Source organism: Sarcophilus harrisii, chromosome 4 (genome assembly GCF_902635505.1).
Source record: "Sarcophilus harrisii chromosome 4, mSarHar1.11, whole genome shotgun sequence".
Taxonomy (NCBI): domain Eukaryota; kingdom Metazoa; phylum Chordata; class Mammalia; order Dasyuromorphia; family Dasyuridae; genus Sarcophilus; species Sarcophilus harrisii.
This window is the reverse complement of record NC_045429.1, coordinates 362,290,056-362,302,767: the sequence shown is the minus strand read 5'-3', so window position 1 is coordinate 362,302,767 and position 12,712 is coordinate 362,290,056. Positions and strand designations below refer to the sequence as shown.

Below are 12,712 nucleotides of genomic sequence, written 5' to 3'. Positions count from 1 at the left end.
ATAAGCTGATATGGTTTTCCTTTAAAAGGTTAAGGAAGTCATACTAAGGGCTTGGTTACTCTAGAGGATCAAGGTTATTAAAAGCTTAGTCTATGTGAGATCGTACTCTGGTTATTCTTACTGACCTGTGGAACATTTTTCTTTTTTATATTAAAGACTTTTTGTTTTTAAAACATATGGATTGATAATTTTTCAACATTGACCCTTGCAAAACCTTGTGTTCCAAATTCCCTCCCTTACTCCCACTCCCTCCCCAGATGGTAAGTAATCCAATATATGTTAAACATATTAGAAATATAGTATGTATATGTATATATATTATTGTGCTGAACAAGAAAAATCACATCAAAAAGGGAAAAAATAAGAAAGAAAACAAAATGGAAGCAAACAACAGCAAGAGTTGTGATCTACACTCAGAGATCATAAAGGAGGGAAAGGGACCTACATGTGCAAAACTTTTTTGTGGCAGCCCTTTTTGTAGTGGCAAGAAACTGGAAACTGAGTGGATGCCCATCAGTTGGAGAATGGCTGAATAAGCTGTATTAATGATTATGGAATATTATTATTCTATAAGAAATGATCAGCAGATGATTTCAGAGAGGCCTAAAGAGACTTACATGAACTAATGCTGAGTGAAATGAGCAGAACCAAGAGATCATTATACATGGCAACGACAAGATTATACAAACATCAATTCTGATGGATGTGGCTGTTTTCATCAATGAGATGATTGAAGCCATTTCCAATGATCTTGTGATGAAGAGAACGATGTACACTAGAGAAGAAGACTGGAACATTTTTTGGACCTAATATAACTGCCATGATAATTTAGCAGATGCACAAGATAATAATATCTCTTTTTGGTAAAGTGAATTATTTTTATTATAAGTAAATTTATTGTTATTATGATTTTTGTACATAAAGTTTTTGTTCTCTTCCAATCCAGAGCATAAATTTTTGGACTGTTCAGAACTAGTAATAGTCAAGAGTAGTTGGATAGTTATAATGTCAATTTAATTTTGCTTACTGATTAGACTATATGCCTAATGAGCTCCCTTCCAACTCCAAAATGCTATAGTTCTGTGATTCTGAGATTAGCTTAAGGTAATTAAAGATGAGAGGAATCTTAGAGTAGTTTATATCTTTGTGGAAGTGAAAGGGAAAATCTAGTTACACAATGAAAAACTCTTTGATCAATTTGAACAACATACCATTTGTAATCATTTTACGGACATGGATTTGAAGTTAACCTCTTCATTTTTCTAGAGTGCTATATCTATAGTTTGGATAATTACATTTCGTCAATTTAATATAAAAATCCATCTAAAAATCTACAAAAAACATTCATTGACATTATGAGAATCTTATAACCAACAACAGAAGACATTTATACAGTGGCCAAAAGGATAACCCAATGCCTTTGGCATATTTTCAGAGTTTAAGAATGTGGGATGAATTTGGCAGTTTTGTCCTGCTTTTGGCCCAAGTGATATTAAATTGGACTTCTCCAAATTTCTAGCTGCCTTAATCCAGAAAACTGCACAATTTTCTGGCAGCATGAGAAATCATCCAACTCTTGGGTTAAGGTCATCCAGTCCTTACAGTGACACTAAGAAAGGGGTTTCCTCCCCAGAGCTCGTTTCAGGGCATCCTTGACTTCCTTATTCCTCAGGCTGTAAACAACAGGATTTAGCAGAGGGGTGATGACGGTGTATGTCACAGAAATCAGCTGGTCTTGGTCTTTAGTATTCTCTGATTTGGGTTTGAAGTAGGCAATGGAGGCACAGCCATAGTGTATAATGACCATTGTGAGATGGGAAGCACATGTGGCAAAGGCCTTTTGTCGTCCTGCAGCTGAGGCAATCTGCAAGATGGTGGAGATGATGAGAATGTAGGAGACAAAAAGGAAAGTGGCAGGTGCTGTAATGGCTAGAAGACTGATGATCAAGGTAAGAATATCATTGATAAATGTGTTCACACAAGCCAGATCTAGTACAGGCCGGACATCACAGAAAAAATGCTCAATAAGTGGATCACAGAATGGCAATCGGAAGATGGCCACAGCCTGGACAAGTGACAGAGAGAACCCTGTAATAGCAACTGAAGATGCCATCAGGGCACAGACCTTCCAGTTCATGATAGCAGAATAACGGAGCGGGTTGCAGATGGCTACATATCGATCATATCCCATCACTGCTAGAAGCAGGCAGTTAGTAATGGCAAAACCAAGGAAGAAGAACATCTGGGTGGCACAGCCCATGAAAGAAATGGACTGGCTAAGACCCACGAGACTAGACAGCATCCGAGGGATAATAACCAGAGAATAGAAGGTCTCTGAAGTTGACAAGATACTCAGGAAGAGGTACATAGGAGTGTGGAGGTGACGATCAATACGGATGATAACCACAATGATTACATTGCCGGCTAGGGTTAAGATGTACAGAGTCAAAAACACTACAAAGAGAATAACCTGAAGTTCTTGAAAGTTTGAGAATCCCTGGAAAACAAATTCACTCACCTCTGAGTGATTCTTTGCCTTCATTAAGTGACCTTCAGTACTGAAAGATATGAAAAGTCAGTCAACATCACAGAATAACAAATACCTCCTCTTTCTTCCTCCCATATATGCATCTTGAGTGGAGTCCTGCTTTGTACTAATTCTTGACCTGGGGTTCTTCACTATCTAATGGAGGAGGAGAACAAATACATACATATACCTAAGTTTAAAAGATGCAGTAACAGGAACAAAAGGAAATAAGCAAATGATCCAGGGGAACATAGGGACATTAGTGGTGGGAAGAAGGGTAATTCAAGGGAAGAAGCCAAAGTCCTAATGTTCAGGGAATTTTCTTGTCGATGGCAGGGATGAGACATCCCATTAAGACATAACTAGAAGTAGAGAAGTAGTGGCAAAGCATCCAAAAGCATAATATTTGAAACTATATGGAGGGGACACTGGACTAATGAATAATAGAGGAAGTTAAGGAAAGCTGGTGTGGTGAAGGGACATGTTAGTTGAATTGGTGAAGTGAGCACTCAAAAATGTTACCTATGAGAAAATGATAATATCTTTGAGATAAAGAGGTTAAGGGAGTGTGAGCAAAATTCACATCTTTAAGTTTATGAAAGAGGAGATAATATTTGATAGATTGTAAACTGCTATTTCTTTTGAAGATAAAACTGGATGATTTATAATTGAAGATTACATTTGTATATTTAAACTTTTTGAAGCATATCCATGCATCATCCCACTTAATCTTTATGAAAACTCTGTGAAACTCGGAAAGCTAAATATTTATTATACCCATTTGACAGTTGTTAAAAAATGAGCACAGAATGTCTAAACTCACACAGATAAGTAAATGTCTTACTTAAGCTTACACAGGTAATTTGTGACAGGGCCAAGTATGGAACTAAGTTACCTCACTTTAGGTCTACTTACTCCCAATTGTACTGAACATATTTTTATTAAGCCTAAAGAATTTTTCTGATACATTGCAAGCCATCAGCCTTCAGTATATATGTTGAAGTCCATTAAATATCTTTAACTACCAGGTCATCAATTTCCTCAGCTCTCTCACTACACCCACACAAGGAGGGTCACACTTTTGATCTCCTCTACATCCATGACCAAGAATTCTAAAATAATGTATCTTCCATCTCTTCCTCTCAATCTCGCCTTCCTTGACTGATACTTCATCTTCATTGTGATCTCTAGTTTTTCCACCTTCAGTTCTTTGTCAAGATCTTGCTCTGACTTCACAAGACTCTCTTCCTAAACTTGATGACAGTCCATCCGTTCAATGTCACATTGCTTTTGACTCTGAATCTTTTAACTTCTTGCCTATCCCATCTCATCTATGGCCAAACTAAGACCCTGGAAAAAGTTTAAGATAACAGGGAGATTTTTTTTGTTGTTGTTTTTGTTGGGGGCAATCTGACAGAAGAGACCTGAAAAAATTAGGAATAAGGGGACAAGGAGCACAATTAGCCTTGTTGAAAAGTATGTCTTCATGAGAGACTGGAATAATGAAGAGCTAAAGAAGGGGAGCAAAGGGAGCTCCTGGTGAATGGCCTTTATTTTCTCTGTAAAATATGCCACAAGGTCATCTGTTGAAAGAATGGGGGAGAAACCCTGTAGAAAACTCCAGGAGAGCAATATAATAATCCAATACTACTCTGAGGGACTTATAATGAAAAATTCTATCCACACTCAAAGAAAGAACTGATTGAATTTGAAAACAGATGGAGACATACTCTTTTTTTAAATTTTATTTTTCTCTGGTTTAGGGGAGATCTATATTTTCTATAGCAACATGACTTATGTAAATGTCTTGCATAACTTCACATGTTCCTCCTTAATGGGTGAGGAGGAAGGAGAGAATCTGGAACTCAAAGTTTAAAAAACAAATGTAAAAATTGTTTTACATGCAACTGAGGAAAATAAAAATATTTGATTAAAAAAAGAAATTGGAAGAAAGAAACTTTGGACTGAGGTGGTTAAGGAAAGTTTCATGGGGGAGTGTGAGTTCAGCTAGGCTTTAGGGAAATGATGAGATTTAGAAAAACAGAACAGAGAGGGAGGATATCTGCATGAACATGAAAGCCTAGAAGTTCATATGGCTTCAATGAACAATGAGAAGAACACTATGGAGGCAGTAGTTTACACCTATGCAAATAATCTTATTCCTGAGATGCATTTAGTCAAGAAATTAAAAATCTACTAGGATTTTTAATTTAATTTAATGTGATTTTAATTTTAAAAAGGAAGCATAGGAAATGAATGACAAGTTTCATCCAGGGTTAACTCTTTCCTAACTACCTACAAACATGACCACATTCCCCTTATTTTAACCCCATCCTCAATGCCCAATTTTTTAGTAGTTGTTAGTCAACCACAAGCATTTATCAAATAATAATTATGTTTCAATCATTGTGTTAAGCTTGGGGGATTCAGAGAGAAACAAAACAGTTCCTGCCCTTAAAAACCTCATTTTTGAATAGGGAAATCCACAGAAAAAAGTGATAGTTATAAAATATATTGAGTAAAAATGGAGCTTTAGGGGGAAAACAACAGCTGTCCAGATGTGGATATGAGTAGGGAACTACTGGAGTTTGGTGTATATATATATATATGTGTGTGTGTGTGTGTGTGTGTATGTGTGAAAACTCTACTTTTTATAAAGATCACATGATAGCTCAGTGGAGGATATAATGGAGTGAAGAGAAGACAGACCAAATGGCAAAGGTCCAGGCATGAGGCAATGATGGCAAAAAGAATGTGTGGCAAAATTTGAAGAAAGAAACTATTGTAGTTTCATCTTTGTAGCTCCAATGCTTAGTGAAGCATTTGACATATAAATTCTAATAAATTCTTATTGATTTATAGGCTGATTTTGTAAGGAACTGATAAAAAGGAGTCTGCTTAGAAACCTCTGCTCACTAGTATATCTGGATTTTCCAGTATCATCATCATCATGACCATTGCTCCACCTTTTTCCCACCATCCTCCTTTCCTTTCCTTTTCCATCTCCTTCCTTCCCCTTTCATTTTTTCCTTCTTCCCCTTTCCTCCTCTTGCTTTTCTTTTCTTCTTTTCTTTTTTCTCTCCTATCTTCTTCTTTCTTTTGGCAGTTCTATTGTTTAGTGCATAGCGCCCTGGGCTTGGAGACAGGAAGACCTGAGTTCAAATATAGTTTAGGGCATTTATTAGTTGTGTGACCCTGAGCAAGTTCCTTAACTACTGATTGCCTCAGTTTCCCCATATGTAAAATGGGGAGAATATCAGTGTCTTTCTTGCAAGGTTGCTGTGAAAATAAAATGAGGTAATATTTTTAAAGCACTCAGCCTAGTTCCTGGCACATAGTAGACACTAAATAAAAGCCTTTTCTTTTCTCATAACAACTTTTCAGAGTTGTTTGTAAAAATTGAGCTGAAGGGTATGGTGAAAAGAGTATGTAACATGACGTCTGAAGAGATCTTACTCACATTGTGCTTCTAATTCTTTCCTACCTCTGTGACCATCAGTAAATGATTGAACTTCTCTGAGCTTCAGTTTTCTTATCTATAAAGTGAAAATAATAATCCTTATAGTAACTTTGCACAGTGTTGTTGAAAGAATCAAATGAGAAAATGTATACAAAAGGCTTATTAACATAAATTTCTATATGTGTCAAATATAACTATTTCCCCATTTACAGATAAGTAAACTGAGACAGAGAGGTTTTAATTACTTTTGTCTTGTCTAAGGCTACACAACTAATAAATATTACTTTCAGCTCATCTCCTATGACCATTCAGTAATCTTACAACTTATATACAATTAGCTCCCACCCAGACTCTTAACCCTGGTTGAACATAATAAAAATAAAAATAATATTAATGAGAAATTCTGCGTCATAATGTATTGCTTTCATGCTCTGAGAAGTTTATAATACTATCAGATCCAACTCCTTTAATTTACATTTAAGGAAACCAAGACCCAGCAAAGTGAAGTGACTTTTTTATGATCACATTAAGCCTTGTAACGCCACTGCCCTAGATATTAATGTAAAGGCACAGTGTCTAACCAAGGTCCTAGAGGCTCTAATGTCAGATGATATTGATGGATAAAGAGCCAACTTGCTTTTCCTCTCATCAATATATTCCCAGTTTCTAGTCATGTCAAAGAAAACTATAATAAGGATAATAAGCTTTGTTTCTTTAGATCTCACAATATTCACAAATGAAACCATGAAACACTTTTGGGCATGAAAATTGGAATGTTGTCTAAACTCTGTAATTCACAGTTTGGAAGAAGGGGGAGCAGTTTAGAAAACCTAAAGTGGATTTAATTCTCATCTATTTCCATCAATAATCACTTACTTTTTACTAACCTTAAGGGATGATTATGAGAAGGGAAGTCTCCTATGCAAGGCTTTAGATGGTGCTATGGCTGGACCTATGCAAAGTAAATGAGCAAGAAGAGAGTCTTGAGATTATAAGAGGAAATGAAACAGTCAAAATAAGGACATTCCACCTCTCTGTGGGTGACAAAAGAGACCTGTGACTATCCGTGCCTGAGAAACTGAGGAGATATATCAGGAGTGGATGAGGTCTTTTAAAGCATACCTTCCCAATATTTTTACCTTTTTGGCTCCCAGAAGGGTAATGATCTGTCTGACTCAGGCCTCCAGAGAGTTTACTCTAAGAGAGATTCAGGGATATATAGATACAATTGAAAACAGAGACTGAGTTCTTATCTCAGGAGGCCTCATTAGGAATGAATGCCTTTGGGAAAGTAGAACTGTTTGCACTTCATTACTGACCAGCAGGGATAACTTAAATTTTAGAATTTAACCCCACTATGAAAAATTTCTTTTAAAAAAGACATGAGTGATGGAGAAACAGAAACATTGAATAGCAAAGCCATCAAATTTTAGCCCATAGAAATTTGAAGTCCCCTCCTTGAATTTACCTAGTCTATGCCTCAACAGAAAAAAAAAATCTAGTCCTTCCCTCTTCCAGTTCTAGCCAGTGACCAATTCCCATGTGTCTTCATGAACAGGTCTTTAGTTTGATACTCCCATATATTAAAACTCATGTTATTTGTACATGGAATGCAACAGGTTCCCAATCCCCTGCCATAGTTTTGTCTTGGTTCAGGTGTCAAGGAGCACTGAAGAAAGATGAGACTTGGGAAATTACACTCCTGATCCCATGTTAGAGAATGATCATTAATCCTAGATTGTTTCCATACCAATATCAAAACAGCTCAAGGAAAATGAGACCAAAAGAATATTTCAGAGGAAATCTGTTGGTTGCTGTACCCAAATCTCTTAACACTGGATAATCTAATGGGATTGCGGTATTTCATTATCCTAAAATCAATGAAATCTAGACATCACACATCCATCAATACCCTCGTTGGGTTATCATTCCTGTCTTTTAAAGCCTATGGAATATATTTCCTAGATCAATGAGATTCTGAAAGCATAAGAAATGTCCAGGAAAGCAGATCTCATAATTTCCATTTGATGTATCTTTTCTAGGATTGCTTTTCACACTCTCACTGCTACTGGAGGACCAGATCTTCAGAGAATGGCTGGCATTTACTACTCTTAATGTTCTATGGAATAATCATGAAGAAATTTTTTTTTAGTATTTTCCCCCAAAGTGTTTCCATTGATCATATACAGAGTTAATTAGTTTTCAGAAATGGTATTTACAAAAGAGATACAGTAAGAACAATTGTTACAGAACTATCCTCTTAACTCAGAGTCATGTTCTTCCTTTTTGTACACACAGAGTTCTTTGGGAGAGTATGTTCAAATTAAGAAAATGCCTTATGAGGCAAACTCACAGAGCTTAACTCTGGAAGTCTTTTTATCCCTTCCTGAAATCCTTATGAAGTTATTTTTGGAATAGCTGAGTTTAGAGGGGCCCAACCTTGTAGACATCTGAACTTCCCTTTCTGTGGTATATCAATTTACCCAGTGCATGTCTTTCAGTTCCTAATACAAATGCTGCTTTCAACTGCAATTATTCCCTGAACACTGCTTAGGTGTGATCTATTGGCTTAGATCTCCCTCTCCTCCTCCCTATCTCTCTTTCTCTTCCTCTCTCCCTCCCTCCCTCTTCCTCCTTCTCTCTTTCTTCTTCCCTCTCTCTCCTTCCCTCCCTCTCTCTGTCTCTGTCTCTCTCACTCTTCCCTCCCCAAATTTCTTTAGTCTTGCTTTTTTTTTCCTTTTCAGCAAACATTAAAATAGAAAAAACCCTCCACTTTCAACTACTTTTTATTTATTTATTTTTTTGTTTCTCTGTATGACCTTTGAAGATGAAGACATTAGGGTACTAAAAGGGCATTTGTTTATTTTATTTTTTTCTCAGAATGTGAAATGACATTGTCATATAATACCTTCAAAATTATTAAATGTATTTATATTTTAAGTAGAATTTTATTGATTTTTGTTTTTGCTTTACCAAAATTTTCCTCTAGATAATTTCTCCTAACCCATTCCCAAAGAAACACCCTTCATAAGAAATTTATATATATATATATATATATATATATATATATGAGAGATAGAAGAAAAAAAATCACAACACCACCAAAGAATGCACTAAAAAAATAGGCCATTACATGTAATCTTCTATACTTATGTATCTTCCATTTTTGCAAAGTAATGGATTGATTTTTTTTCACATCTTTTCTTTAGGGCCAAGTTTGTTTCTTATGATTTTGAAACATTAATTTTTTATGGTTTTGTCATTATTGCTTTTTCCATTTATATTATGCAGTCATTGTAGATATATTTTCTCTGATTATTTCACTTTGCATCAGTTCATGTAAGAATTCTATATTTCTAATTTCCTTTGTTATGATGATGATAATATCTAGCATTTTATAGTATTTCAAGTTTTTCAAAGATATTTACAAACATTATTTCATTTCATCCTTAAAATAATCCTGAATATTCAATGCTCCAGCTTGAAGCAGCTAGGTGCTATAGTAAATAAAGTGGTGGGCCTAGAGTCAGGAAGACCTATCAACAATAAATCTGGTCTCAGATTCTTATTAATTAGCTCTGACTTTGGGCAAATCATTTAGCTTTAACCTCTGCTTCAGGTTTTTTTTTTTCATTTTAAAATTAGAGATAATAATGGCATCTACTTCATGGGGTTACTGTGTAGCTCAAAAGACACAATAACATAGTAAATGTTATATAAATGTTGTTGTTATCCACTGAACCACCTAGAACAATAGTTATATTATAGTACATTCATGTACCACAATTTTTCTTTTTAATCATTCCCCAATTGAGAAGCATCTACTTTGTTAGCACTTTTTTTTGCTATCACCAAAACAACAATAACTAAATGCAAAGATAGATTTATTTATGTAGTTGGAGCCTTCCTTTTTGTCAGTAACCTAGGTTAACTTGCTTGAGCCTTGAGCTGATCTGCTTACATCATACAGGAAACAAGAGAACCAAACTACAAATAAACTACAAATAACTGTGAATTCTATAACTCAGGTCTCAGACCATACTGGGTGGACTGTAAATCCCCACTTTTGTCTCCCATAATGAAGATTAGTTTGCCAAGAAAGACTTTCTAGTTTCTTTCTCTCTCCTCCCTCCTTGTCTTCCTTCCTTGTCTTCTTTCCTTGCCTTCCTTCCTTCTTCCTTTTCCTTTCTTCTTTCCTTTCTTTTTTGACACTTATCTGTTCCATTGATCTATTTCTATATTTTGAAATAAAAAAAGTTAAAATTTCTATGGTTCTATAAATTTGTTTTTTCGCAAGGCAGTTGGGGTTAAATGACTTGCCTAGACTCATACAATTAGTAAGTATTAAGTGTCTGAGGCCAAATTTGGACTTAGGGTCCTCCTGATTTCAGGGCCAGTGCTCTATCCATTTTGCCGTCTAGCTGATCCAAGTTGTTTTTATTTTATTTTATTTTTTAATAATTATAATTTTTTATTGACAGAGCCCATGCCTAATGTTGTACAACATTATCCCTTGCACTCACTTCTGTTCCGACTTTTCCCCTCTCTCCTCCCACCCCCAGATGACAAGCAGTCCTATACATGTTAAATATGCCACAGTATATCCTAGATACAATATATGTGTACAGAACCAATTCTCTTGTTGCACAAGAAGAATTGTATTCAGAAGGTAAAGATCACCGGGGAAGAAAAATAAAAATGCAAACAGTTTATATTCATTTCCTAGTATTCTTTCTTTGGGTGTAGCTGCTTCTGCCCATCATTGATCAATTGAAACTGAGTTAGATCTTCTCTTTGTCGAAGAAATCCACTTCCATCAGAATACATCCTCATACAGTATCGTTGTTGAAGTGTATAATGATCTCCTGGTTCTGCTCATTTCACTCAGCATCAGTTCATGTAAGTCTCTCCAAGCCTCTCTGTATTCATCCTGCTGGTCATTTCTTACAGAACAATAATATTCGATAACATTCATATACCACAATTTACCCAACCATTCTTCAATTGATGGGCATCCATTCATTTTCCAGTTTCTAGCCACTACAAACAGGGCTGCCACAAACATTTTGGCACATACAGGTCCCTTTCCCTTTTTTAGTATCTCTTTGGGTATAAGCCTTGTAGTATCACTGCTGGATCAAAGGGTATGCACAGTTTGATAACTTTTTGGGTATAATTCCAGATTGCGCTCCAGAATGGGTAGATTGGTTCACAACTCCACCAACAATGCATCAGTGTCCCAGTTTTCCCCACATCCCCTCCAACATTCGTCATTATTTTTTCTGTCATCTTTAGCTGCCCCCAGTTGTATAAATAACTATATGTGATAGATTTAGTTCAAGAATTGCTCTCTCCCTTCATTTCTCTCTTTTTTATTATTTCCTTTGAAATACAATTTTAATTCTATTTTACTCAGTTTTTTTATGAAAGTTTGATTGGTATAAATTTAACTATATGAATTATATCATTATTTTTATTATATTGGCACAATCCAGCAATGATCATTATGTATTCCTACAGCTATGTAAGTTGTTCTTTATTTCTTTAGGAAAAATTTTCTATAGATTTAAATTTATTGAATGGGCTTTGGTATTTTGTATTCATTTTGAATGGGATTTCTCTATCTAGTTACACTTCTTGGATTTGACTGAAATTATAAAAAATGTTATTGATTTTTGTCTATTTTGTAACTTGAAACTTTGCTAAAGCAATAATTATCTCAAATAGTTTCTTTGTTAATTCATTGGAGTTTCCTTAAGTGAACTATCAACAAATTAGGACAGATAGTTGTTCCTGTCTCTTTTTTGTCTTTAATTTATTTATCTTGTTTTAATACTATTCTTAATACTTAATATTTTAGTACTTAATACTTTTCCTTGTCTTAATGCTATTTCAAACATTTCTAGAATGATATAAAATAATAACAGGAAGAATATATATATATATATATATATATATATATATATTGTTTAATGACAAAGCTTCTAGTGCTTTCTATCCCATATAATGCTTGCTTTTGCTTTTAGATAGATACATTACTGTATTGAAAAAAGATCCCTTTATGATCATAGTTCGTAAGATTTTGCGTAAATAAGTTGTTCTTTGTCAAAGGTTGTTTTTCAATTGATACATTCATTTAGTTTTTTTATTATTTATTTATAAATGTTATCATATTTGTTATTTACCCAATGTTGAATCCTCCTTTCATTCCTGGTATAAATTCAGCTTCGTCTTAATGAATAATTTATTGAATGAATTGCTATAGGCTTTTTTTCATTTTATTTAAAAATTTTAAATCAATATTCATTATTGCTATTAACACATGGGTTTCCTTTTGAGTTTTATCATATCCTGTTTTAGGTACTAGGATTATATTGTCTGATTAAGGGGGATTAATAAAGTTCTTTGTTATATTTTGAGAATAATATCTGTATCATTAATATTCATTGTTCTTTGAAAGTTTGATAGAATTTTCCTATCACCAGTTACAGATACAGTGGTTAGAACTTGGAGTCAGGAAGAATATATGTCCTTTAAAGGTAGAAAGGCTGTGAAATGACTAGGAAGTTGGACCTGGAATCAGAAAAACTCATCTTCTTGAGTATAAATCTGACCTCACATATTAAATAGCTTCATAGCCCCAGTTAAGTCACTCAATCCTGTTTGCCTCAGTTTCCTCTTTGTAAAATAAGCTAGAGAAGGAATTGAGAAACCACTATAATATC

At 34.8% G+C, this 12,712-nt stretch overlaps 1 protein-coding gene across 1 annotated transcript; it reads right to left on the bottom strand.

Moving 5' to 3' along the window:
- Positions 1-1,609: 1,609 nt before the first annotated feature.
- Positions 1,610-2,542, bottom strand: LOC100921268 (olfactory receptor 10J1-like). Its single transcript, XM_003770713.1, has one exon. It carries the CDS (start codon positions 2,540-2,542, stop codon positions 1,610-1,612), a length of 933 nt encoding a protein of 310 aa, XP_003770761.1.
- Positions 2,543-12,712: the final 10,170 nt, after the last annotated feature.

What these genes read in the sequence shown, in the direction of transcription:
- LOC100921268 (XM_003770713.1), bottom strand. Translation starts at nt 2,542, where the DNA reads ATGAAGGCAAAGAATCACTCAGAGGTGAGTGAATTTGTTTTCCAGGGA.